A 25,448-nucleotide genomic window follows, 5' to 3' on the forward strand; every position below is an offset into this window, starting at 1 on the left:
GAAACCCCATCTCTACTAAATATATAAAAATTAGCTGAGTGTGGTGGTGCGCGCCTGTAATCCCAGCTACTCGGGAAGCTGAGGCAGGAGAATTACTTGAACCCAGGAGACGGAGGTTGCAGTGAGCTAAGATGGCACCACTGCACTCCAGCCTGGGTGACAGAGCAAGACTCCATCTCAAAAAAAAAAAAAAAACAAAACAAAAAAAACCCCAGCTCTCCACTGTTAATATCAGGAGAAAAAGCTCATGATAGAAGGCTTGGTTTAAAGTGTAATACTAGATTTTATATTACACACACACACACACACACACACACTGGGATTACAGATTTGTAAGCTTTTCTCATGATAACATGGACAAAATACATCATTAGATTTAAATTGGGGGTGGGAGGCAGTGTGCTAAGAATAAGGAAAATGTTGGTTGGGTGCAGTGGCTCACGCCTGTAATCCCAGCAGTTTGGGAGGCCGAGGTGGGCAGATCACAAGGTCAGGAGATTGAGACCATCCTGGCTAACATGGTGAAAGCCCGTCTCTACTAAAAATACAAAAAATTAGCCAGGCGTGGTGGCACGTACCTGTAGTCCCAGCTACTCGGGAGGCTGAGGCAGGAGGAGAATCACTTGAACCCGGGAGGCGGAGGTTGCAGTGGGCCGAGATCGTACCACTGCACTCCAGCCTGGGTGACAGAGCGAGACTCCATCTCAGAAAAAATAAAAACAAAAAAATAAGGAAAACGTTCATTTCTTAATATCATTCTGTACTTTTTAAAGAGGAGGGCAGGGAGAAACAGTGAGTGGAGACCAGTTTGCTCTATCAAGACGCTACCTCTGGGTGCCTGGCCTGACATGATAATCCCTGGAAGCCCTGGCCCCTTCCCCCAGGTACAGTCGGAGGCCTAGGCTCCAGGCAACCCTGGCCCCAAGCCACCCTGGCTTCTGGGAACCCAGCTAAACTCCTTCTCCCTACACTGACTTGTTCCATTATGTTAGGGTCAGGAAATGCCCCTTCACAGGGAATTATTTCCAGCAACTGTAGGGAATAATTAACTCACATCTCTGGTTCTCTGCCAAATAAAATGCTCTTAAACATGCATCTCATTCTTTGTGTGTCTCTCTCTCTTTACTTCATGGTGAATCACTTCTGGGTGTAGCCAAGCCTGCCCCAAGGCTCACCAAGGAATGAAAGCAAACTGTGGTGAGGTGACACTGGCCTGAAGGGGTCTGGAAGGGACTGTGAGGCCTCCTTGGAGAGCCAGTCCTGGGGAAGGGCCTGCACACAGAAGGTGCTCCCTGCAGCCTCCTGTCCTTCAAGGACCCACAGTCTTCCCAAACCCCACTATGGCACTTCTGCTGCAGGAGTGGAGGACAGGGCAGTGGAGATGCCATCAGCTGCAGAACTGGGCCCTTCTCCCACCCTGCGGGCTGGCCCCACTGGCCTTCCTCCTCTAGGAGGCTTCCCGCCCACAGGACTCCCCGAGCTCCTGTGGTGCCCTCAGCCTCTCCAAGAGCAGCCTGGGTACCTCCACCACCAACTGGATGGCCTAGGCCAGCATCTTGCCTCAGCTTCCTCACCTGTAAGACGGGTCACGGTTCTCACACCACTACCCAACTCACAGGGGGCTTTGAAAGGTGGAACCCAATACAGCACATGAGCACTGAGCACAGGGCCTAGCCCCCAAAGGGCAAAGGAACCCTTCTGATGAGTGATTGACATGGTTAGGCTCTGGGTCCCCACTCAAATCTTACCTTGTAGCTCCCGTAATTCCTACTGGTTGTGGGAGGGGCCCAGCAGGAGATAACTGAATCATGGGGACAGGTCTTCCCCATGCTGTTCTCGTGATGGTGAATAAGTCTCACAAGATCTGACGGTTTTAAAAACAGGAGTTTCCCTGCACAAACTCTCCTTTGCCTGCGCCTTCCACATAAGATGTGACTTGTTCCTCCTTACCTTCCACCATGATTGTGAGGCCTCCCTAGCCATGTGGAACTGTAAGTCCATTAGACCTCTTTTTCTTCCCCAGACTTGGGTATGCCTTTATCAGCAGTGTGAAAACAGACTAATACAGTGATTATTCTTTAAAAAAAAAGAATAATTTTTTTTTTTAAAGAGGCAGAGTCTCGCTCTGTAGCCCAGGCTAGGGTGCAGTGGCTCAATCATGTATAGCTATAATCTTGAAGCCCTAGGCTCAAGTGATCCTCCCACCTCAGCCTCCTATGTAGCTGGGACTACAGGTGTGCACCACCATGCCTGGCTAAGTTTTGTGTTTTTTGTAGAGAGAGTCTTGCTCTGTTGCCTAGGCTGGTCTGGAACTCCTGGCCTCAAGCAATCCTTCCCTCAGCCAGCCATTATTCTTAACAGTTTACAACCTCATCCCCCCAGGCCATATCTGACCACCGCAGACAAACTTATGGCTAGAACCTTCCTGGGGGGCCGTTCCTACAAATCACCTGGTGGGCGCTGGAGCAGCACACCTTTCTGGTCAGGCTCATCACCCACCCTCTGAAGGCTCAATCTCTCAAATGTTTGTTTCTTCCCTGCTGATAGGAGGTGGCTTACAGGTATCCCAGAACCCCTTAGAACATACAACCCTCCCCTTTACCAAGATAAAGGCAAGTGGCTCAGGCCTGGGCTCCTGGTGCCTAGTCAGACAGGGGCCTGGGGGTGGGTCTTTCTGAGACTTCTGGGGTCTGGGCACAGGGCTGGGGGCAAAACAGGAAGTCCTCAGCCTAAGCACTCTGGCTGAAGAGCACATGATTGGGAGCACGCACTCTGTGCAAACCTGGCCCTGCCAGTCACTGCTGAGGGACCCAGGGCAGGTCCCTTAACTCCTGAGTGTTTCCTCATTTGTAAAGGGGGCCGGTCATGGCACCAGCCATAGCGGATGTTTAAAGAGCAAAAGAGGCCACGCATATGTATTACTCTGCCCTAGCCAGGAAAGAGGAAGAGTCTGGGGGCGACGGTGAAGGGTGGGTCACCCAAGGACCACTCCCCAAAACTACCCAGGTTGGGGGTGGGGAGTAGGTGTGTTACCTGGCCTTGTCGAAGTATTTGCCGGTGTAGGCCATCCCACAAGCGGCCCCGAGGCCCTGGCCCAGGGAGCCAGTGGCCACGTCGGTGAAAGCTTGTTTCTGTCATAACAGAAGGCCACCGTTAATCTGAGAGGAGAAGGGATCCTGGTCTCACCCGCCTAGGGAGCCACACTCCCACCCAGCCCAGCGAGCCCCTCCTCTGCAGAAGGTCAGGCCCCAGGATGGCCTCTACCTAGCATGTGACTTCTTCTCCTAATGAACTAATTATAATTATAGGTTCAAATCCCAGCCCTGCCCACTAGCCAGCTATGTGGCCTCAGGCCTCAGGCAAGGGACTGAACCTCTGTGAGCCTCAGTTCCCACATCACCCACTTCACAAAGTGCTGGGAGAGAGAATCATGAAAAAATTGACAGAACATTTGGCCCTCGTGGGGACCCAGACCATGTGACAGTTTTTGTGGTAATCCATGAAGTCTTAACGTTTGCAGGGATGCCAGATGGCACCCCAAGGAACAAACTGGGTCCCTTCCCCAGGGTTTCGCCAGCATCCTGCAGCCACTCCCTTATCGAGTCCCCTCTCTTCCCAAGCTGTAGCTACCTAGCCAAGGAGGCCCAGTGCAGAAGGGTAGCTTGGGGAGAGGCCCTCCGTGAAGTCATCCCAGAGCACCCTGGCTGAGGCCTCAGAAGGCCTTCCCCTTTGGCACCAGCTTGGGTTGAATACGTGTCCCCAAAACACCTGCTTCTTTCCTTCCTCATCTCAATGCCCTCCTCCGCCTTTCAACACCTTTGGCTTCTCAGTGGGCACCCCCTACCCCCGTCCCACATGTCTGGGAAATAGGAAGTGGAGGCAGAGACACGGGAGGCTCTGGCAGGAGCACTTACCGGGACCGGGTGCCCGTCCAAGTCGGAGCTGATCTTCCTCAGGTTCAGCAGCTCCGCCTCGGCCAGGAAACCAGCTTCAGCCCAGACCGCGTAGAGGATGGGAGCTGCATGGCCCTGCCGGGACATGGATGGTGGGGTGAGGTCAGGTGGGGAGCGGTTCTACTTCGGGCTGTGCCTACTTCACACTGACCCCTGGGGCCCAGCCAAGCTGGCCAACTGCAGCATCCATTTCAGGGGAGGAAGCAAGTGAAGGCCACTTCTCCCCTTTCAGCCCTCTTCAGCCTCTTGGTTTTCAGCCCAAAGTTCCCACTGCCAAGGCCAGGCAGGCACTAAGACAGGTGCAGGGGGCACAGCTGTGAGGCTGGACAAAGCCAAAACCCCAGCAGGCAGCTGGCTGCCCTAATCCCTGGTTTGTGGCATGGGAACAACTTGGACAGACTTCTAAGCTCTAAAGCCTGCCCGAGAGACCAAACGCCACGGAGGCAGGCCTGAGCACAGGTGGATTTCAGGGATCTGTGGCTGTGATTCCACCCAGAAGGGGGGGGTCAGGGGGTCCCCATCCAAAACCCTGCTACAGCACACCACCACCCCGAGGGGGCAAGCCGTGGCCTCGGGAGCGCTGGCACAACACAGATAGAGCAGGTAGGGAGCCACAACCCAGACCGAGATGCCAGTCCTGCCTGTCAACACCCAGACTGGGCAGAACACACAACAGATGTTTCCGTAGTCCCCTACTCCATTTCTTTGGGTTAAAGCGTTGTTTATGTACCTGGGCTCCATGGCAGAGCAACCCATCAATTCAGTCCTGTATTCCTTAGCCAGCTGGGTCAGCACAGAGCAGGACACTGAGGGAGAGGCTAGGACGAGCAGGGAGAAGGCACCTGGGAGAGGTGGGCCCAGCCAGGTCTCCTCAAAGACCACTCACCATTCCAGGGCCCATGTGACCCTAGTCCCAGGCAAGGTGTGGCTGGCAGTGGGCAGCTGGGCTCTTACCTTGGAGAGCACAAAGCGGTCATTGTGCGGATTCCGGGGGTCCTGGGACTTGTAGCGCATGGTATGGAAAAAGAGGACAGCCATGATCTCTGCGGCGCTGCAGCATGACGTGGGGTGGCTGTGGCCCAGGAGAGAAGACAGACACAGGCATCATGGCCCTGCACTCCTGAGCTATTGTGCTCAGCTGTACAGGGACGTGGGGGTGCATGTCCTGAGGAGTCACACAGTCCTGGCTTATCAGACAGCCACGAGCTCTTGTTCCCTGGGAGGGTGACACATGGTCTCAAGAAGGCCACTCCTGGCAGTTTGGGGCCTGGGCCAGCTAGTGGGTGCTGGGGACTGTTGTACCTTTCCAGGGGCATCAGATCCTCAGAATCACGGCAACTGAAAATATCTGGGGTTGGACTTGAGTAAGAAGGAAGGAGGGGCCCAGGAGAGATCTAGCACAGAAGACTCAGCCCAAGGCTAGCACTGCGGCTGGGGGCAGCTGCTGTCAGGTAGAACCCAGTTCCCACCTAGTGGCCCCCAGGAGTCTAAGGACTCAGCAGCCGAGGGGCGCTGGCATTCCTACGACTGACCCCACATCCTGACAGGGCTGCCCGGACACTGCCCACTTGTGAAGGGCACCCTGCCCTCTCAGCACCCAGGGGTGCTGGGCCTCTGAGCCCATGGGGCAGGGAGGAAGGGACTGAGGCTCATGGAGTTACCACAGACCTCCCAGCAGCCTCCACGCATGGGGTGTGGTAGCCTGAAAAACTGGGCCTTGGGCTTTCCAATTGCATCACTGGGCTACTTGAAAGCTTTAGAAATGGGCAGTTTGAGGGCTGCTGTAGCAACTAGGAAACAGGCTTTTGTGTAGAATTTTCAAAGCAAGACACATAATCTCATCTCCTACAAGGCTACAATCATGTATTAATAAAAACCCCTTCTGCCTGTGGACAAGGGCTGAGGAAGGGCTGACAAAGCAAGAACCTGCCTTCCAGCCTGGGAGTGGCGGGGCCGCGGAGTCCCCTTGGCTTTTTAGACTTGTTTTAATCACTGAGCGGCTCCTGAGCAATAGAAAGCGTAAACTTTCTATTGCTTCCTGCTTCCCAGCAGGAAGCGCTGCAGGTCCTGATCAGCCCTGAAGCCCTCTGGTCCCAGGGTTTTGTTAAAAGTTCAGCCTCAGGGCACAGGCCTCCCGGGAGGGCCCCTCCACATGCAGCTCAGCTCAGCTCAGCTCAGCCCTCTCGCTGCTCCCAGAGGTCCTTCACACGAAGACACGCCGCATGCCAAGCCCAAGGGCACATGCACCATCTGGAGCTCACGCCGCCAGCCTCCCGCCCCCTCCGATCAGCGCTCCCACCAGGTTAGGGGTGAGTCACGCTCAGTGCAGACAAGTTAGTAGTAGAGAAATCCAGAAAACTGTCCATGCTGGTTTAGTACCAACATTCTCGCACACGATCATCTTATACTTAACTATTTCTATGAACTCCCGGTCATGGGAAAAGACACTACACCTGAAAGAGGGAGGTGAGGACATGGTAAACGAGAAACCCTTTTCTGCCTGGCAGGGACCCTAATCCCACGCTCCCAGTGCCAGCTTCAACTGGAGGCCACCCTAATCCCACGCTCCCAGGGCCAGCTTCAACTGGAGGTCACCTCAGGCTGACCTCTCGTCCTTCCCACCTCCAAGGGCAGCCCCGGCCCTGAGGGGTCCTGTTTCTAAAGCCATGGTCCCATTAGGAGGGATCCTTGGTGGGAGAAGGATGTGGGTGGACACTGGGCCAAACTGTTCCGGGGAAGAACAAGGACGGTAAGTGCAGGGCTCCACCTGCCCCATCCACCTCGACACCCCGGGGTGACAGTCCCATTGGCCACCAGAAGGGGTTCCAGGGAGAAATGGTGTGGCACAGGCTCTTTCTGCATGTGGCAGAAGCACACCCAGGCCCAGATAGAGTAAACGTGGAGAGAGGAAGGTCAGCTGCGAGGTGACCAAGGATGAGAAGTAGAACGTGCAGCTGATTTTAAGCGTTCCTTGCTAGGCCTGCAGCCTTTCATTCCTTCCAAAGGCTGCATCCAGCCTGCTGCGGCCACTCTCTTCACTTCTACCAAGTAAACACGCACAAAAGAAGAACGCTTAGGAGCCAGGTGTCCCCGTACTCTTCCCCAGAGTTTCTGGGGCTCTCCCTCGGCAGAGCGTCCTGGGTTGGGGAGGTGAGCTGTGCCACTTGGGCTTCGTGACTTCAACAAGTGCTTTGTCAACCCGGGGCTCAGCTTCTTCACTTGGGAGAGTGTCTGGGAGACACAGTGAGATAACGCAGCATGCACAGTACCCAGGTTTCTAGCAGCCGCCACCACTGCCAACCCTCTCAGCACCTGTAGCTCTTATCTACAGGCAGGGATGGTGACACCACCCACTCCTGCTGGCCACAGGCAGGCAAGAGGGGAGAAATACACCAAGGATTGAGACCGGGCTCTGCACACTGTAAAGCACTGAGCACACAGGAGACAGTTACTTTCAAGCTCAACTTACTAGAGGGCCTTTGGGGCCAAAGGCATACATTTAAGCCTGTGGCCTCCTCAGGGCCAGAGTTTTTCCTGCCATTCCAGACTGCCTGCACAACTGCAGGTGGACGCCCCATCCCGTGGTGCTGTGTGTGACAACTCTGGGTGAACACTGGCGAGAGATGGGGTGAGGAGCACGGTGGAGGGGCTACAGGGTACTTACTGTATACCCTGACTCTGTGATAAACAGGGCTAACAAGCACGCTTGACTGTTCAAAAAAAAAAAAAAAAAAAAACTAACACACCCTGCCTTGACCAAAACAGTCCACTTACAACCCCAATTAGTTCAACCTGTGACGGTGGTGTGGCAAGCTTAGAGCTAGGCCCAAAGAAAGTCTCTTAAAGCCCCCTCCAGGCTGGGGGCGGTGGCTCACACCTGTAATCCCAGCACTTTGGGAGGTCAAGGCAGGCGGATCACCTGAGGTCAGGAGTTTAAGACCAGCCTGGCCAATATGGTAAAACCCCATCTCTACTAAAAATACCAAAAAATTAGCCAGGTGTGGTGGTGGACGCCTGTAATCCCAGCTACTCGGGAAGCTGAGGCAGGAGAATCACTTGAACCTGGGAGCCAGAGGTTGCAGTGAGCCAAGACTGCACCATTGCACTCCAGCCTTGGCAACAAGAGTAACACTCCATCTCAAAAAAAAAAAAAAAAAAAAAGCCCCCTCTCCACTCCCCTCCAGGACAATATATATTCTTCCAGATGTCCCCTGGCCAGGAGAATCTCTGTCATCGCTTTAGTGCTCACTCCACCTGCTCACAGGTTTCTATGCAAGAAAAGGCCAGAGAGGCTCCCTCACCCTCCAGGTGGGCTCCTTCAAGAGATAATGGATGTCAGGTTGGGCGCGGTGGCTCACACCCGTAATTCCAGCACTTTGGGAGGCCAAGGCAGGCAGATCACCTGAGGCCAGCGGCTCAAAGACCAGCCTGGCCAACATGGTGAAACCCCGTCTCTACTAAAAATACAAAAATTAGCCGGGCGTGGTGGCACATGCCTATAATCCCAGCTACTTGGGAGGCTGAGGCAGGAGAATAGCTTGAACCCCGGAGGCGTGGGTTGCAATGAGCCGAGATCATGCTACTGTACTCCAGCCTGGGCAACAGAGTGAGACTCTGTCTAAAAAATAATAACAATAATGAAAATAATTTACCAAAACTGACTCAAGAAGAAATAGAGAACCTAAGTAATCTTTCAAGCATTAAAAATAAACCAGATCAGTAGCCGAAGATGCACATTCCTTAACTCCCAGCAACTTCACCAGTAGGAACATACAGTGAAATGTACTCACATGTTCCACACATTCTACAGGAAACACAAACAGGCCGGGCACAGTGGCTCACACCTGTAATCCCAGCACTCTGGGAGGCTGAGGTGGGTGGATCAACTGAGGTCAGGAGTTCGAGACCAACCTGGCCAACATGGTGAAACCCTGTATCTACTACAAATACAAAAATTAGCTGGGCATGGTGGCAGGCACCCGTAATCCCAGCTACTTGGGAAGCTGAGGCAGGAGAACCACTTGAACCCAGGAGGCTGAGGTTGCAGTGAACCAAGATCGTGCCATTGTACTCTAGACTCGGTGACAGAGTGAGACTCCATCTCAGGAAAACAACAACAACAACAACAACAACAAAAAGGAAACACAAACAGGGCTGCCCCGCATTGTTTGCAATTGCAAGACCTGGAACTCACTTATATGTTTATCAATAGACGAGGTTAACTGGAATATATTAATATAATGGGATACTATACAGCAGTAAGAATGAGTGAGCTACACTTCACAAATCCGATATCAATATTCTCTCCCAAATATAGTGTGAAAAAAGCACAGTGCAGAAGGATCTGTTTAACAAAGAAGACCATATTGATTTATGTACAAGTCTTGTTGTATATACTACAAGGAAAACAGGCCAGGTGCGGTGGCTCAAGCCTGTAATCCCAGCACTTTGGGAGGCCGAGGAGGGCAGATCACCTGAGGTCATGAGTTTGAGACCAGCTTGACCAACACGGAGAAACCCCATCTCTACTAAAAATACAAAATTAGCCAGGCATGTGGCACATGCCTGTAATCCCAGCTACTCGGGAGGCTGAGACAGGAGAATCGTTTGAACCCGGGAGGCGGAGGTTGAAGTGAGCCGAGATGGCGCCATTGCACTCCAGCCTGGACAACAAGAGCAAAACTCCGTCTCAAAAAAAAAAAAAAGGAAAACAATAGAATGATAACAAACAAAAAATTCAGGGTATAGTTCTTTCTCAGGGGAAGGGAAGATGAGGATGGAGGGACCCACTGTAGTTCCAAAAATCACTGTAATGTACTAGTTCTTAATCCTGGGAGCAGCTACACACAGGTTCATTATTTATGACAAGAGTACATCATTTATCTTCTTCTTTATGCATATACTTTTTTTTTTTTTAATATTCAGGTGGCTCACGCCTATAATCCCAGCACTTTGGGAGACAGAGACAGGTGGATCACCTGAGGTCAGGAGTCTGAGACCAGCTTGGCCAACAAGGTGAAACCCTGTCTCTACTAAAAATACAATAATTAGTTGGGCATGGTGGTGGGTGCCTGTAATCCCAGCTACTCGGGAGACTGAGGCAGGAGAATCGCTTGAACCTGGGAGGCAGAGGTTGCAGTGAGCTGAGATCTCACCATTGCACTCCAGCCTGGGAGACAGGAGTGAAACTCAGCCTCAAAAAAAAAAAAAAAAAAAAAAAATTTAGAAGAGGCCAGGGGCGGTGGCTCACCTGAGGCACCTGAGGTCAGGAGTTCAAGACCGGCCTGGCCAACATGGCAAAACCCCGCCTCTACTAAAAACACAAAAATTAGCTGGGCGTGGTGGTGCGGGCCACTAGTCCCAGCTACTTTACATGGGAGGCTAAGGCAGGAGAATTGCTTGAACCTGGGAGGCAGAGGCTACAGTGAGCCGAGATCGCACCACTGCACTCCAGCCTAGGCAACAGACTCCACCTCAAAAAAAAAAAAAAAAAAACTCAGGAGAGAATCCCAGGATGTCAGGGTGGAAATGAACATCAGAAGCAGTTCTTGCTCTTCCTGTGCCCTGAACTACCTGAGCTGGCTTCTGCCCGGAAAGAACCTCTGGCTCCAGACCTCAGGTTGTTTCTTCAGATCTCTGCCCCATGTCACCTCTTCCAAGAAGCCCTCCCTGACCACACTGTCTAAAATAGCTCTTCTTCCCCTCACTCATGCTTGCCACCTGACATTAGGTGGTTATTGCCTGTCTACCCTACTGCAATACAAGCTCCTTGAGGACAGAGCTTTGGGCCTTTCACTGTTGTATCCGCAGGCTTGAATAGTACCAGGCACAAACTGAGTGCACAAATGAATATATGATGTATCCTAGTAACCTTGGGGCTGTAACCTCTTTGAGCCTCAGTTTCCTCACTATAAAACTGAGGTAAAAGAAGAATCTGACTAAATGATGTAGTGTGTATGTACAGAACGTGGCACCGTGCATAGAAATTAGCAATTGCTCAGTAAATATTAGACTTTGCTTCATTCGGAGGATGGGGCCACTAAGGTCCACAGAAAGTAAGTGACTTGCCTAAAGTCACACAGCCTGCCAGCAGCAGAGCTAGGATAAGAGCAAAATGCGAAGAAAAACTGATGAATGGATAAACAAAATGTACTATGTCCACACAACGGAATATTCAGCCATAAAAAGAAATGATGGGCTGGGCGTGGTGGCTCATGCCTGTTAATTCCAGCACTTTGAGAGGCCAAGGCAGGAAGAGGACTTGAGCCCAGAATTTGAGACCAGGCTCAGCAACATACCCTGTCTCTACAAATAATTTTAAAAATTAGCTGTGCATGGTGGTGAGTGCCTCCCAGCTACTTAGGAGGCTGAGGTGGGAAGACTGCTTGATCCCGGGAGGTTGAGGCTGCAGTGTGCCATGACTGTGCCATTGCACTCCAGCTTGGGGACACAGTGGAGACCCTGCCCCCCACCCCCCAAGAAAAGGAACAAAGTACTGATTCATGTTACAACATGGATGACCCTCTAAAAATTATGCTAAGAGGCCAGACCCAAAAGAACTCATTCTGTATAACTGCATTTATATGAAATGTCTAGAAGAGTTAAATTTAGAGACAGAAAATTAGATTAGTGGTTGCCCAGGACTGGGGGTGGAAATGGGGAGTGACAGCAAATGTCCAGAAGAGATCTTTTAGGAGATGTGGTAAATTTTTGTAGTAAATCTCTGCAAATTCATTAAAATCACTTACAATGTTATGATACGCCAATTATACCTTAATCAAGCTGCTAGAAATTTGTTTTTATTTTTATTTATTTATTTATTTATTTGAGACAAGTTCTCACTCTGTCACCCAGGCTGGAGTGCAGTGGTACAATCTTGGCTCACTGCAACCTCCGCCTCCCGGGTTCAAGCGATTCTTGTGCCTCAGCCTCCCGAGTAGCTGGGATTACAGGTGCCTGCTACCATGCCCGACTCATTTTTTTTGTATTTTTTAGTAGAGACAGGGTTTCACCATGTTGGCTGGGCAGGTCTCGAACTCCTGACCTCAAATGATCCACCCACCTTGGCCTCCCAAAGTGCTGGGATTACAGGTGTGAGCTATCATACACACCTGGCCTAAAAATTTGTTTTTAAAAGAAAAAGGGCCTGGAGCAGTGGCTCACGCCTGTAATCCCAACACTTTGGGAGGCCAAGGCTGGCGGGAGGATCACCTGAGGTCAGGAATTCAAGACCAGCCTGGCCAACATGGTGAAACCCCGTCCCTACTGAAAATGCAAAAATTAGCTGGGCGGTGGTGGCATGCACCTGTAATCCCAGCTACTTGGGAGACTGAGGCAGAAAATCGCTTGAACCTAGGATGTGGAGGTTACAGTGAGCCAAGATCGCCGCCCCACTGCACTCCAGCCTGGGTGACAGAGCGAGACTCTGTCAAACAAACAAATAAATGGAAGAAAAAGGTGCTAGGAGAGCTCAGTAGAGGAAGTTCTTGGGCGTCCACACTTCCCTTCCAGCTGTGTAGTCCTCGGAGATTCCACCCAGTGCACAAATGCAACTGACTTCTGAGCAACCCCCATCTGCAGGTGGGCTCACCCCAGCTCCCAGCACATCCTCTCTCCCCTACCTTGCCTCTCCATTCAGGGCAGGAGCAGAGCCTGCCTGAGGACCCAGCTCTGTGCAGGTCCCTGACCTCTAGAAGTGTCCCCAGCACCCAGGGCAAACTGGTCTGTGGCAAGAAGGGAGTTCCTGATTTTGTGGAACTAGGCGACAGTGACAACAAGCCTGCCTCAAGAGACAATGAATGTTGAGGGGTCAGAGCCACAACAGGGGCCGGACATCAGTTAGAGTCCATAGGAAGCCACGACAAAGTCTCAGCCAGATCCTAACTAGGTGCTGTACTTCACTTCCAGTTTCTTAAAACACCGACCACCAGCCCTGCAGAGGAGAGGTCACTCGGGCAGAGAACCAATCCACCCCAGGGCGGCCAGTGTCTTCACACTGAGTGAGGAAATGCTGCTGCTGGGGCAATCTCAACGGTCATGCTCTTGCCTCAGTCAGGGCCAGGATGGGTCCTGAGGCAGCCCAAAAACAGAAACAGGCCCAGAGAGGCGGAGCCACATGGGGCCAGAGACCCCAGGAGGCCCTCAAGCCTTCAGCCAAAGCACCTGGATGTCAGAGCTGGGTAAACTGGGATACAATCCCAGCCACTTCAAGGGCACAAAGAGCACCAGGATGTAAAATCAGCAACAGCGGGCGGTGGGACCCCGGAGCCCACTCACTCCATCCCCAGCCCTACTCCTGAGGCACCCAGTTTGAAACCACCTATCCATGAACCTCTCCTTTCAAGATGGAGAAAATGGCCTGTAATCCCAGTACTCTAGGGAAGCTGAGGCAGGTGGATCGCTTAAGCCCAGGAGTTTGAGACCAGCCTGGGCAAAATGACAAAACCTCAACTCTACAAAAAATACAAAAATTAGCCAAGGCATGGTGGCTCATGCCTGTGGTCCCAGCTACTTGTGAGGCTGAGATGAGGGCATCATTTGAGCCCAGGAGGCGGAGGCTGCAGTGAGCAGAGATCACGCCACAGCATTCTAGCCTGGGCAACTGAGAACCTGAGACAGGAAGGTTTTTTTGTTTTGTTTTGTTTTTTTAAGAGCCAGGGTTTCACTGTTGCCCAGGCTGGAGTGCAGAGCCATGATCATAACTCACTGCAGCCTTGAACTCCTGGGCTCAAGTGATCCTCACACCTCAGCCTCCCAAGTAGCTGGGACTACAGGCACATGCACAGCTCTTTCTTTTTTTTGTAGAGATGAGGTCTCACTATGTTGCCCAGTTTGGTCCTGAACTCCCAGGCTCAAGCAATCCTCCCACCCTGGCCTCCCAAAGTGCTGTGAATACAGGCATGAGCCACCGCACCTGGCCGGAAGGGCCTTTCTGACAAAGGCACAGCCACTAGCAACAGAGCCAGGGTTAGACTCATCTCCTGTGTCCACCAGCCAGGACTGGCCAGGCATTACCCTCCCCAAAGCTGTGGGTCAGAAACCCTGGGGGGACTTGTTGAAAGCACAGACCACCTTCCCTTTTGAATCAGGCCTGACTGTGATGGAGTCCTCAGATGACACTTGTACTGTTTGGATAACACCACAGTCTGGCCCTGGTGAGAACTGAGAAATCTTTGCCACCAGCCTCAGCATCCAGGCCACTTCTGACAAGGCCATTGGGGTTTTGTTTTTTTAAAGCCAGGATGAGCTGGACCCTTGCCGTAATTCCTTCAGCCCATGGAAGGAGATGACCCCAGAGAAGCTCTAGCCACTGTGGGCGCTGCCTCAACAAAGAGCCTTCTGTGAGGTCTGTCCCTTCACCTCCAGGCCCAACTCCTGACAGAGGCCAGTGTCCCTGCTTCCTGGGCCTGGTGAGGTTCACTGCACACGGGTCAGCAATGGCACAGGAATGGGAAAGCTATCGAGAAACGAGCCTGGGTCCTCACTGACAGAATGTACGAATCCTGTCTCAGTAAGTGGCCAGCAAAAGATTGGACCAAAGCTAGACATGGTAGCACATGTCTGTGGTCCCAGCTACCCAGGAGGGTGAGGCAGGACTGCTATAGCCTAGGAGTTCAAGACTGCAGGGAGCCATGACTGTGCCTCTGTACTCCAGACCTGGTGGGTGACACAGCAAGACCCTGTCTTAAAAAAAAAGAAAAAAGAAAAAAAGAAAAAAGGAAAAGGGGCCAGGAGCGGTGGCTCACGCCTATAATCCCAGCACTTTGGGAGGCCGAGGCGGGCGGATCACCTGAGGTCAGGAGTTCAAGACCAGCCTCAACATGGAGAAACCCCGTCTCTACGGGGTAAAAACACAAAATTAGCCGGGCGTGGTGGTGCATGCCTGTAATCCCAGCTACTTGGGAGGCTGAGGCAGGAGAATTGCTTGAACCTGGGAGGCGGAGTTTGTGGTGAGCCAAGATCGCACCATTGCACTCCAGCCTGGGCAACAAGAGTGAAACTCCATCTCAAAAGAAAAAGAACTGGATCAAAGTCCTGTGAGCTCCCCCAGAAAAGGGGACATTCTGACAAACTGTCACTTTAGCTGTGACTACAGCCCAGATTGGGCCAGGGCTTCCGGACTGAGCCTTCACTCTATGCCTCATTGCAGAGAGGGAACAGTGGGCCTCAAGATAAACATCTGGGGACAAGAAACAGAAGACTACCTGTGTCTCAAGTCTTCCTTGATTAGCTTTTGGGTGCAAACACACACATACTCTTGGCACACACCTTTCAAAATATGGGTTGCATAGCAATGTTATTTCCTTCTGAAAAATGAGTTTTCCCTCCTTTTTTGCATATTTTAAACATATACATACACACACACAGTCACTGTCTTTTACATATCCTTTTTTTCTTTTGCAAATGGATATTTTTTGAGTTCAGTGAGCTTCCCTCTCCAAGACATTACAATGTAAACATGGTGTAACTCTCGGTCACCACAGTATGTTTCCGGAGGGGTAAAGGCGGTGAGGAAATCAGACTTTGCCTAACAAAGAACTAGGAGACCCACTTGACATTCCACTCTTTTGGAGCACCCTACATTTGTAAATCTTATTTCTCTCCAAGTGCCTTTCAGACTGACTAATATCCACCACGGCTGTACCTGGCCTTCCCTTTCACCTTTTTCACCATTCTCCACCCTGGCACAGACCGCTTGCCCAAGAGGCATTCTTTTTTTTTTTTTGAGAAGAAGTTTCAATTTTGTTGCCCAGGCCAGAGTGCAATGGTGCAATCTCAGCTCACCGCAACTTCTGCCTCCCGGGTTCAAGTGATTCTCCTGCCTCAGCCTCCTGAGTAGCTGGGATTACAGGCGCCCGCCACCACGTCCAGCTAATTTTTTGTATTTTTAGTAGGGACAGGGTTTCACCACGTTGGCCAAGCTGGTCTCGATCTCCTGAACTTCAGGTGATCCACTCGCCTACGCCTCCCAAAGTGCTGGGATTAAAGGGATGAGTCACTGCGCCTGGCCGAAACATTATTTATTTTTGGAGACAGGGTCTTGCTAATGTTACCCAGGCTGGTCTTGAACTCCTGGCCTCAAGCGAACCTTCTGCCTTGGCCTCCCAAAGTGCTGGCATTACAGCCATGTAACACCATGCCCAACTATTTTTCTTTTCTTGGCCTTTCTTTCTTTCTCTCTCTCTCTCTCTTTCTTTCTTTTGAGACACAGTCTCGCTCTGTCACCCATGCTGCAGTGTGTGGCATGTTCAAGGCTCACTACAGCCTCAACTTCCTGGGCTCAAGTGATCCTCTGCCTCAGCCTCCCATGTAGCTGGGACTACAGGTACACATCACCACACCTAGCCAATTAAAAAAAATGTTTGGCTGGGGGCAGTGGTTCACACTCGTAATCCCAGCACTTCGGGAGGCCAAGGTGGGTGGATCACCTGAGGTCAAGAGACCAGCCTGGCCAAGATGGTGAAACCCCATCTCTACTAAAAATACAAAAATTAGCCGGTGCGGTGGCGGATGCCTGTAGTCCCAGCTACTCAGGAGGCTAGGGCAGGAGAATCAGTTGAACCTGGGAGGCAGAGGTTGCAGTGAGCCAAGATTGTGCTGCTGCACTCTAGCCTGGGCGATAGATAGAGCAAGACTCCATCTCAAAAAAAAAATTTTTTTTTTTTAAGCTATGGGGTCTCACTGTGTTGCCCAGGTTGGTCTGGAACTCCTGGGCTCAAGCAATCCTCCCACCTTGGCCTCCCAAAGTGCTGTGATTACAGGCATGAACCACCATGCCCTGCCAAGAAGCATTCCTGACAGCATGAGCCCCAACCAGACAGTATGGAATGGCCACCAATTCCCAGCCTGGGCAAGTAACTTAACACACTAGCCTCAGTGTTCCCGTCTATAAAATGTGAATACAACACAATCTATCTAACAGGGTTATTCTCAGGATGCAACAAATGATGATGCTGTGTCATACCAGATACCTACTTGGCAGCTCAGGAACCCTGTAAACATCTGCATGTTTTATCTAGCCCTGAAAGATGCTCAGATGTGCAATACTACTTAGTTGGGTAATTGCTGCCTCTCTCCAGCTAGACCTCAGACCCCCTGAAACGGCCAAAGGTAGCAGGTCCAACAGTACCAAATAAGCAACACAAGGCCTGCAGAGCTACCGTGTGCCAGGCTGGTGAAAGGGGAGCTGAGAGTAAGCCAGGTCCCTGCCCAGGCAGGGGATACCCCACATAAGTGGTAAGACTGACACAAACCCAGGAGAGCTAACAGGTCCAAAGTGTGCAAGGCAGTGGGTGGGGGAAGGGCTTTGAAAGACATCTAATCCCTTCTGAGAACAGGGTGTCTTAAAGGCACAAAGGGTGAATGCGTATCCACCCAGAAAGGTGAACAGATTTACTTCTTAATAATATATCCTGAATGAAATTGGCCAGAAGCCAGAATCTTGTCTGTCTGAAACAGAGCTTGTTTGGGAAGGTCCCGAGAAATCATCCATCACGCAGCCCTCACAACCCTGTCATGAGCCCGGAGCACTGCTGGCACTGTGGCCTCAAAGCAGCCTCCAAGTAGAGCACTGGAGTCCTTGAAACCACCCAGCGTGGTTAAGTGCCATTACTGTCCCCGCTTTACAGAGCGGGAAGCAGGCTCTGAAGTAATTCACTGACTGACCCCCTCACCCACCCCACTGGACACCTCCAGCTGCATGCACGGTGGCCCTCATTAATTATCCCTGTCTCCGCTACAGAGGAGGCTCCTTGGGTGTCCACCTTCTGGGCCAAAAGGGCTGGCCAGGGAAGGATCTTGGGGCATAGGCACGCCAGCTCCTGCCTGGGAGATACAGCACCTGGTGGCTGGCCCTGCCCCAGGACGTCACTCCCGGCGCTAGGGCCCTGGAACTCCGTCCTTCCGGCGCTCAGCCTTCTCAGTCTCCTTGCCCTCCGCCTCCTCCCGCCCCAGGTCAAATCTTAGACCTCCTTTTCACAATGGATCCCAGGGTTCTGCACCCACGTGCCACCGCCCTCCTCTCCTCTTCCCCCAATCAGCCCCGCCGCTGCCTGGCGTCTCAGCAGCCCCCTGCTCCAAACTCGGACCCAACCCAGGGGTGGCAGGAGACAGGGGTAGGGGAGCGTAGTCTGAGGTGGGGAGAAGGCCAGGCCCCCGAGTCTCCTGCAAGAGGAATTAAAAACAGGCTCTCTAGAGTCGGACTGCTGGGGCTCAAATCAGATCTCCCTGTGTGTAACTTTGGGTAGCTGACTAACTCGGAGCCTCCGTTTCCCCATCTGGAAGGGGGAACACTCCCGGCGGCGCCCACACAGCCAGGTGGTGGAGAGGGTTAAGAGGGCCGCGTTCTGTAGAACAGCAATAATGGTGGCCTTCCCGGCATCACCCTAGAGGGGACTTGGCGAGTCGCGAGCCCATCCCCCGCGCCACCATGCAGCTGCGCGGCCGGCGATCCGCGTGGGGAAGAGCCGGCCTGAGGCGCACGGAGGACCAGAGGCCCACGCGGCCGAGCCCGGGCGTAGGGCGAGTGTGCGGCGCAGCGGAAGCCGCCTGCAGCCCGGGGCCCTGCGAGGCGCGCGTCTCCGCCCTCCGACAGCGCCCGGGCCACCTTCCTCGTCTAGGCATCTCGCAGCGCGACCCAGAGCCTGCGGCGACTCTGGCCGCCGCAGACGCCCCCCGCCCCGCCCGAGCCGCGTCCCCGGCCGGCGCCGCGCACTCACCCAGAGCCCGCCGCAGTGGTGGCCTGGATGGAGCTGATACGTAGGCGGTTGGCCGTGTCCTTCAAGGCCTGCAGCTTCTGCTGGTCAGGCTTGTGGTAGCTCTCCATGGTGCGGCAGGCGGGGACCGGGCGCACACGCGGACACACAGAGATAGCGGCTGCTCCCGCGGCGACAGGCGGCTGCCGAGGCCGGGCGCGGGGCGGGGGCGCGTTAAGTCGCCGGGCGGGGCGGGGCGGGGATGGGAGAGGCGGGGCAGGGGGAGGAGGCGGGGCTCGGATCACCCCAGGCCTTCAGCCCCGCCCCGCCTGGGGCCGCCTCCTGCCCGCTCCCCTCCCCTAGGCGCTGGGCCGCTGCGGACTGCGAGGTTAGCAGTTAACCACACACACCAATAATAATAACACAACGAACAACTCAGGATTCGAGTCTGGGCTCCTGACTCGAAAGCCTCTCAGTCTCCCTCCTCCACACAGTCCTCCGTGGACTTGTCACGGCGAATCCCATTTTAGAGATGGACAAACTGAGGCTTGGCAAGGGCAATCAAGGTCACAAGGCTGGTGGGTGCCAGGCTTGGCCCCAGCCGACCAACCCCAGGCCCAAGAGACTGCAGTTTCTTAATTTTGAGACTGAGTTTCGCTCTTGTTGCCCAGGCTGGAGTGCAATGGCATGATCTTGGCTCACCACAACCTCTGCCTCCTGAGTTCAAGCAATTCTCCTGCCTCAGCCTCCCTAGTAGCTGGGATTACAAGCATGCGCCACCACACCTAGCTAATTTTGTATTTTTAGTAGAGACGGGGTTTCTGCATGTTGGTCAGGCTGGTCTTGAACTCCCGACCTCAGGTGATCCTCCCGCCTCGGCCTCCCAAAGTGCTGGGGTTACAGGGGTGAGCCACCGCACCAGGCCCTATTTCTTTTTTCTAATAATTAAAAAAAATGTTTTTTCTTTGAGACGGGGTCACCCAGGCTGGAATGCAGTGGAGTGATTACAGCTGCCTGAAGCCTCAGCCTCCTGGGCTCAAGTGATCCTTCTGCCTCAGCCTCAAAAGTAGCTGGGACCATAGGTACACACTACCACGCCGGGCTAATTTTTGTATGTTTTGTAGAGATGGGGTTTTGCCACTTTACCCAGGCAGGTCTTGAACTCCTAGGCTCAAGCCATCTGCCCTCCTCTGCCTCCCAAAGTGCCGGATTATAGGTATGAGCCACCATGCCCAGCCACTCAGGGCTTTAGAGCCCTGCACAGGGGATGGGGATTATTGAAAATGAGAATAGGATAGTGGTAGCCATGACAATGCCAGGTGATGATAACTGAGAAATTACTAGGGGAAGACCCTTTACAAATTATTAGGGCCTAGAAACACTACTGACTTTTAGGGAGATTATTGGGTTTGCTTCCAGGTCTGTAGGGACAGGGGCACCCACCACTACTGTTATCAGACCCCATGGTTCCCAGAGGTATGAAGCTCCCCAGAGTGGGATTAGGGAGGGGACTTTCATCACAGACACTGTTTCATTCAATCTGCCCACCACACTTGGCCAGTGAGGTACATACTGCCTACAATGCCTATTTTACAGAGGAAGAAGCTCCATCTGACAGAGGAAAGATAAAGGCAAGACCCTCAAATGGATGGCTGGGCAGGGAGCTAAAACCCTGAGAGATCCAAGAGGCACCAGTGGCCGCCCTGTGTCCTCTGTGTCCTCCCTGCATTGCCCATACTCAGAGAGCTCTGGCTCATGAGGCGATCGACTGAATTTGAGTGAGTCCCCCAGCTCGCCTCCAGGTGCTCCTCTGCTGGCCTGACCCCCAGATGCCCAATCAGACCCTAAGTATGGCATCCCATAGCACCTGGCTCCTGCTGGCCCAGCCCGCAGAGGCTGGCCCTATGGTGTCTGGCTGGTGAGGGCTATGGGCTAGGATTGGAGGGGGGCCCCACAGTGTGCCACCCTCAGATGCCTGGCAGGTGCCACCTCTGCCCTCAGGCTGCTCACTGTCTGGAAAAAGGGCAAACCCTTGAAACCCTTTGAAAGCTCTGTGCCTTCCAACTCTGTGGCCCTTAGAGCAGTGGCTCCCTAAGGGAGTGGACTCCATTTCCCCATCTGCCTAATGGGACTCATCCTTATCACTCTGGTCTCTGACAATGGCACAGAACTCACCATGGCTCTGGGGACCTAGGAGTAATGGAAAGAAAATTGTCCCCTCCCCACCACCTGGAGCTCCAGGGACCTCAGGGAGGCTTTCTCTCCTCCTGGGGTTCCACATGAATGGGGCCTGTGATATTATGATATGCATATATAGGCCCCTGGCTTAGAACTGCCCCCAACCCTTGTTATACCATTGGGGTGCTTTAGACCTCAGGAGCAGACCCCAGAAACAGAGTCTCTCAGGACTTCTCCTACCCTCCTTTCACCTGCTCCTTTCTCTCCCCATGGCAGGATCTTCTCCTGCCGGTCTGTCTTGGAGCTGGCCATAAGTAAGTTCTCTCACCTACCTCGTATAATTGTAGGTCATTAGACCCCCATGAGAAGGGGTTCTGTCCCATACCCATGAGGAGGGAAGACCAGAGTGGGTGCAGAGTGATAAGGATGAGTCCCGTTAGGCAGATGGGGAAATTGAGGCCACTCCCTTAGGGAGCCACTGTCCTAAGGGCCACAGAGTTGGAAGGCACAGAGTTTTCAAAAGGTTTCAAGAGTCTGCCCTTTTACCAGACAGTGAGCTTCACAGAGAGGTCAAGAAGAGTCAGGACACACAGGTCTTGCGGGGTTTCCCCACTCAGTCAGTTAGTATTAGATCATATACTTTTGGTCTAATCACATTTCCACAAGGTTGTCAATCATGTCTATCCAATGAAATGTCCATGAAAGGCTCAAGAGGACAGGGTTCAGGAGCTTCTGGACAGCGGAACACATGGAGGCTCACAGGAAGGTGAACAAGAACTCATCCACGTGCTGGGAGGGTGGAACATTCCAGCTCCATGGAGACAATGGCTCCTTCACTAGGGACCTTTCCAGGCCTCCGCCTGTGTATCTCTTTGCCTAACTGTTTCTTTGTCTCCTTTAAAATATCCTTTGTAACTAACCGATAAATGTGCTTTCCTGAGTTTTGAGAGCTGTGCTAGCAAATTAATTGAACCCAAAGAGGGAGTGGTGGGAACCCCAACTTGAAGCTGGTCAGTCCCAATCTTGCGACTCATGGGAAGGAGGAGGTGCTCTTGGGGGACTGAATCCTTAACCTGTGGTTTCTGAGGCTATCTCCAGGTAATTAGCATCAGAATGGAATAGAGTTGGAGGACACCCAGCTGGTGTCGCTGCAGAATTGGTTGCTTGCTTGGTGCATGGGGAGAAACCCCCACACATTTGATCACAGAAGTCTTTTGTGTTAATTGTTGTGGTGTGAGAACAGAGGAAAAACAGAGTTTGAGTGTTTTCCCTTTCACAGGGCCCAAGGGTTCAGCCTTATTTCAAGAGCTCTTGGTCTTCCCGAAGGTCAGCTTCAGAACCAGAATCCTAGGCTAGCTGGAGGTGTTGCTAGCACCCAGTTTGTCCAGGGTGGTTCCCTTGTCCCCAGGTCCCAGGGTCTTTATTCGAACCCTCACGCCTCAGAAGTCACATGGCACTTGGAAGAAAGCCCTGGGATCCTGTCTGGCTTCCAGCTAACATCTGGCTCCCTGCTGCCCTCACACCCCATCCTCTCTCAGCCTCCTGTTCACCCTCCCCATGGCTGCCAGAGAAGTGTTCCTCCCCAGCTTAACTCCCATGTTGTTCTTCCTCCACCCTTTGGATATAATTCAGGTCCCCCAGCCCTACCCATCTCAGCCACACTGACCTCGCATTCCTTAAAAAATACCAAGCCCACTCCCTCCTAGAGGTTTTGCACAGGCTGCTCCCTGAGCCAGCAGAGCCCTTCCTGAGGCTCCTCACATGGCCTGGATCTAGAGCCATGCTGCCCATCACACTGCCTGTCTTGGTCTCTGCAGGGCTCTCTGCCTATCTGCATGATCTTTTGTCAGCTCCCGGAGAGCCAGAATACAATCTCTTGTCCCTGGCTCTATCCGCAGGGACTACAACTGGGTCTCATATACAATAGGGGCTCAATGAATGCCTGCAGAATGAAAGCATGAATGTCAAGTGATGTGCCTGAGGACACAGAGTCAGCAAGTGCCAGGGCTGCACCCAAGCCAAGAGGGCATCAGGGAGGCCTCAGGGGAGGGAATCTGGCCACTCAGATTGGTGTCCTTCATTCCGGCCTTTCCAGAAACCGAGACACAAAGGTGCTCTGTTGGAGGGTAGGAAGTGGCAGAAATGTCCTACTGCCGGCATCAGGTGCCAGCAGAGGCCACAGTGACCTGAGAGCAGAGCCACATGCTGGAATCTGAGCTGTCCCCCAGGACCCGTGCAGCACTAGGGAGAAGGTCACCCTTAGAGGAGCCAGAACAGTGTGAGTCCCCACGTAAGAGTCCCCCACAGCCACTCACCAGGGATCTCCAGGATCACTAAAAGGGACCTGAGGGGGGTTGGGGTCCTGAGGGGTGCCATGCCACCCAGTATTGTTCCTGGGCAATGGCTTTGATCACCAAGGCAGTGCTGATGGATTGTACTGGCTGCCTAGAGTGGAATGTGAAGCAGAGAGTTCTGAATTGCCCTTCAGCCTGAAATGCCAGGACCGGTCTAGCCATACTGGCCAGGGGCACCTTGCATAAGAGACTGGCAGTGTCAGGAAGTCATGTCCCACCTCTTCACGTCCCCTGTACTTTGGGGACCCAGAGGGGGCTGCACTTGGGCCGGGCATGACGAATCCCAGATTGCAGGAACTGTTTGGCACACACACACTGACACTCACAGACAATGCTCACACACCCTCTCACGTTTGTTGTTGTTAAGAGATAAGGTCTCATACTATGTTGCCCAGGCTAGTTTTGAACTCCTGGGCTCAAGTGATCCTCTTGCCTCGGCCTCCCAAAGTGTTGGGATTACAGGCATGAGCCACTGCACCCGGCCCATAATACGTTGTTAATGGGGTAAAAGCAAGGTAGAGAACTGCAGATAGAGGGTGATCCTATTTCTGTCAAAAATAAATAAAAGCACACATGTGCCTTTGTGCACTTGTGCGCATGCTTGTAGGTGTGTGTAAGTTTACATGGGCATGCAGAGTCTGCAGGGACAGGTTCTCAAACCGTGGGAGGCTTAGAGAGTGGGAATTGGGGACTTTCAGTTTTTTACCTACCCTTTTCTCTTTTGTTGGAATTTATTGGCAATGAACATGGTTGACTTTTTTTTTTTTTTGAGACAAAGTCTTACTCTGTTATCCAGGCTGGAGTGCAGTGGCACGATCTTGGTTCACTGCAACCTCAGCTTCCTGGGTTCAAGCAATTCTCCTGTCTTAGCTTCCTGAGTAGCTGGGATTACAGGTGCCTGCCACCACATCCAGCTAAGTTTTGTATTTTTAGTAGAGACAGGGTTTCTCCATGTTGGCCAGGCTGGTCTCGAACTCATGGCTGCAGGTGATCTGCCCATCTTGGCCCCGCAAAGTGCTGCGATTACAGGCATGAGCCACTACACCCGGCTGATCAGAAAAAAAGCAAAATAGGCCGGGCGCAGTGGCTCATATCTGTAATCTCAGCACTTTGGGAGGCCAAGGCAGGTGGATCACTTGAGGTCAGGAGTTCCAGACCAGCCTGACCAACATGGTGAAACCCTGTCTCCACTAATAATACAAAAATTAGCTAGTGAAGTTATGGGCAGGTTGCATTTTTGTGAACACACATTTTCTCTTGGTTTCCTATGATTATGTAAAGCTGCTCCCATGTTTCATAAGCCAGGCTGCTGCCCTGGATGTTTTTGGGTTGGGAGCAAACCCCCAGGCAGTGGGAGCTTGATGGTGCCTCTCCTGTCCTTGCTTTGCTATCCACATAAAACTTAGGGCAACGCCATCCTGATGTGCTCCTGCACGTTCACCGAGCAGGCACTGATGAGGCATGAATGGGCCCTGGGCAGCTGCATTCCTGAGTGACAGCACTGGACATTGCTTTGGCAGGGCTGGGCCCACATGTGTGCTCCTGGGGCATGCCTGGGCCAGCCTCTGGGAGCCCCAAGTCAGCACAGGGCTTGCAATGGAGCCAACATCCAGCTCTGGGTCCTCAGGACACTGTTTTTGACTCATATCCAAGGCTGGCCGCCTTCAGGGGCCTGGGAGGAGTCCTCGTGGAGTGAGTGTCCAGCTCGTGCCCTCCTGTGCCGAGTAGACAGCCTTGCTCCTGAGTACCCAAAAGAGGCATGTAGGTTGACTGAGTTTTAATACATTTATCTCTCCTCCCAACGCCTGAAATTTCCTTTGGGAGGCATTTTTGGGGAAATGCCTCTTTCGATAATGTAGCTCCCATTTGAGAACACAAATGTTTCAACTCATTCATAGAATGTCTCAGTTCTCTTGTACTCAATTTATTCTTGTTTTTTAAAAACACTCAATTTCTTCTTCTTCTTCCTCTTCCTCTTCCTCTTCTTCTTCTTCTTCCCCTTCTTCTCCTTCTTCCCTCTTCCTCCTCCTCCTCCTCCTTCTTTTTTTGAGACAGAGTCTAGCTCCGTCCTCCAGGCTAGAGTGTAGTGGCGCAATCTCAGCTCACTGTAACCTCCACCTCCTGGGTTCAAGCGATTTTTGTGCTTCAGTCTCCTGAGTAGCTGGGCCTACAGGCATGTGCCACTGGGCCCAGCTTTTTTTTTTTTTTTTTTTTTGAGACAGAGTCTCGCTCTGTCACCTAGGCTGGAGTGCAGTGGCACAATTTCAGCT

At 52.7% G+C, this 25,448-nt stretch overlaps 1 protein-coding gene across 3 annotated transcripts in view; it reads right to left on the reverse strand.

Moving 5' to 3' along the window:
• Nucleotides 1–18,882, reverse strand: part of TKT (transketolase) — a 44,487-nt gene extending 25,605 nt beyond the window's left edge. For all 3 annotated transcript variants that reach the window (XR_010111440.1, XM_055110061.2, XM_003818734.5), the window contains exons 1-4: nucleotides 18,671–18,882; nucleotides 4,908–5,025; nucleotides 3,915–4,028; nucleotides 3,034–3,131 (exon numbers count right to left, since the gene is read on the reverse strand). Coding sequence is in view for 2 of the 3 variants with exons in the window: in XM_055110061.2 (XP_054966036.1) it covers nucleotides 3,034–3,131; nucleotides 3,915–4,028; nucleotides 4,908–5,025; nucleotides 18,671–18,777 (437 nt within the window). In the remaining variant the exon portion in view is untranslated. The remainder of the gene's footprint in view (nucleotides 1–3,033; nucleotides 3,132–3,914; nucleotides 4,029–4,907; nucleotides 5,026–18,670) is intronic.
• Between the last annotated feature and the right edge of the window lie 6,566 nt (nucleotides 18,883–25,448).

This window comes from Pan paniscus, chromosome 2 (assembly GCF_029289425.2).
Source record: "Pan paniscus chromosome 2, NHGRI_mPanPan1-v2.0_pri, whole genome shotgun sequence".
Lineage (NCBI taxonomy): Eukaryota > Metazoa > Chordata > Mammalia > Primates > Hominidae > Pan > Pan paniscus.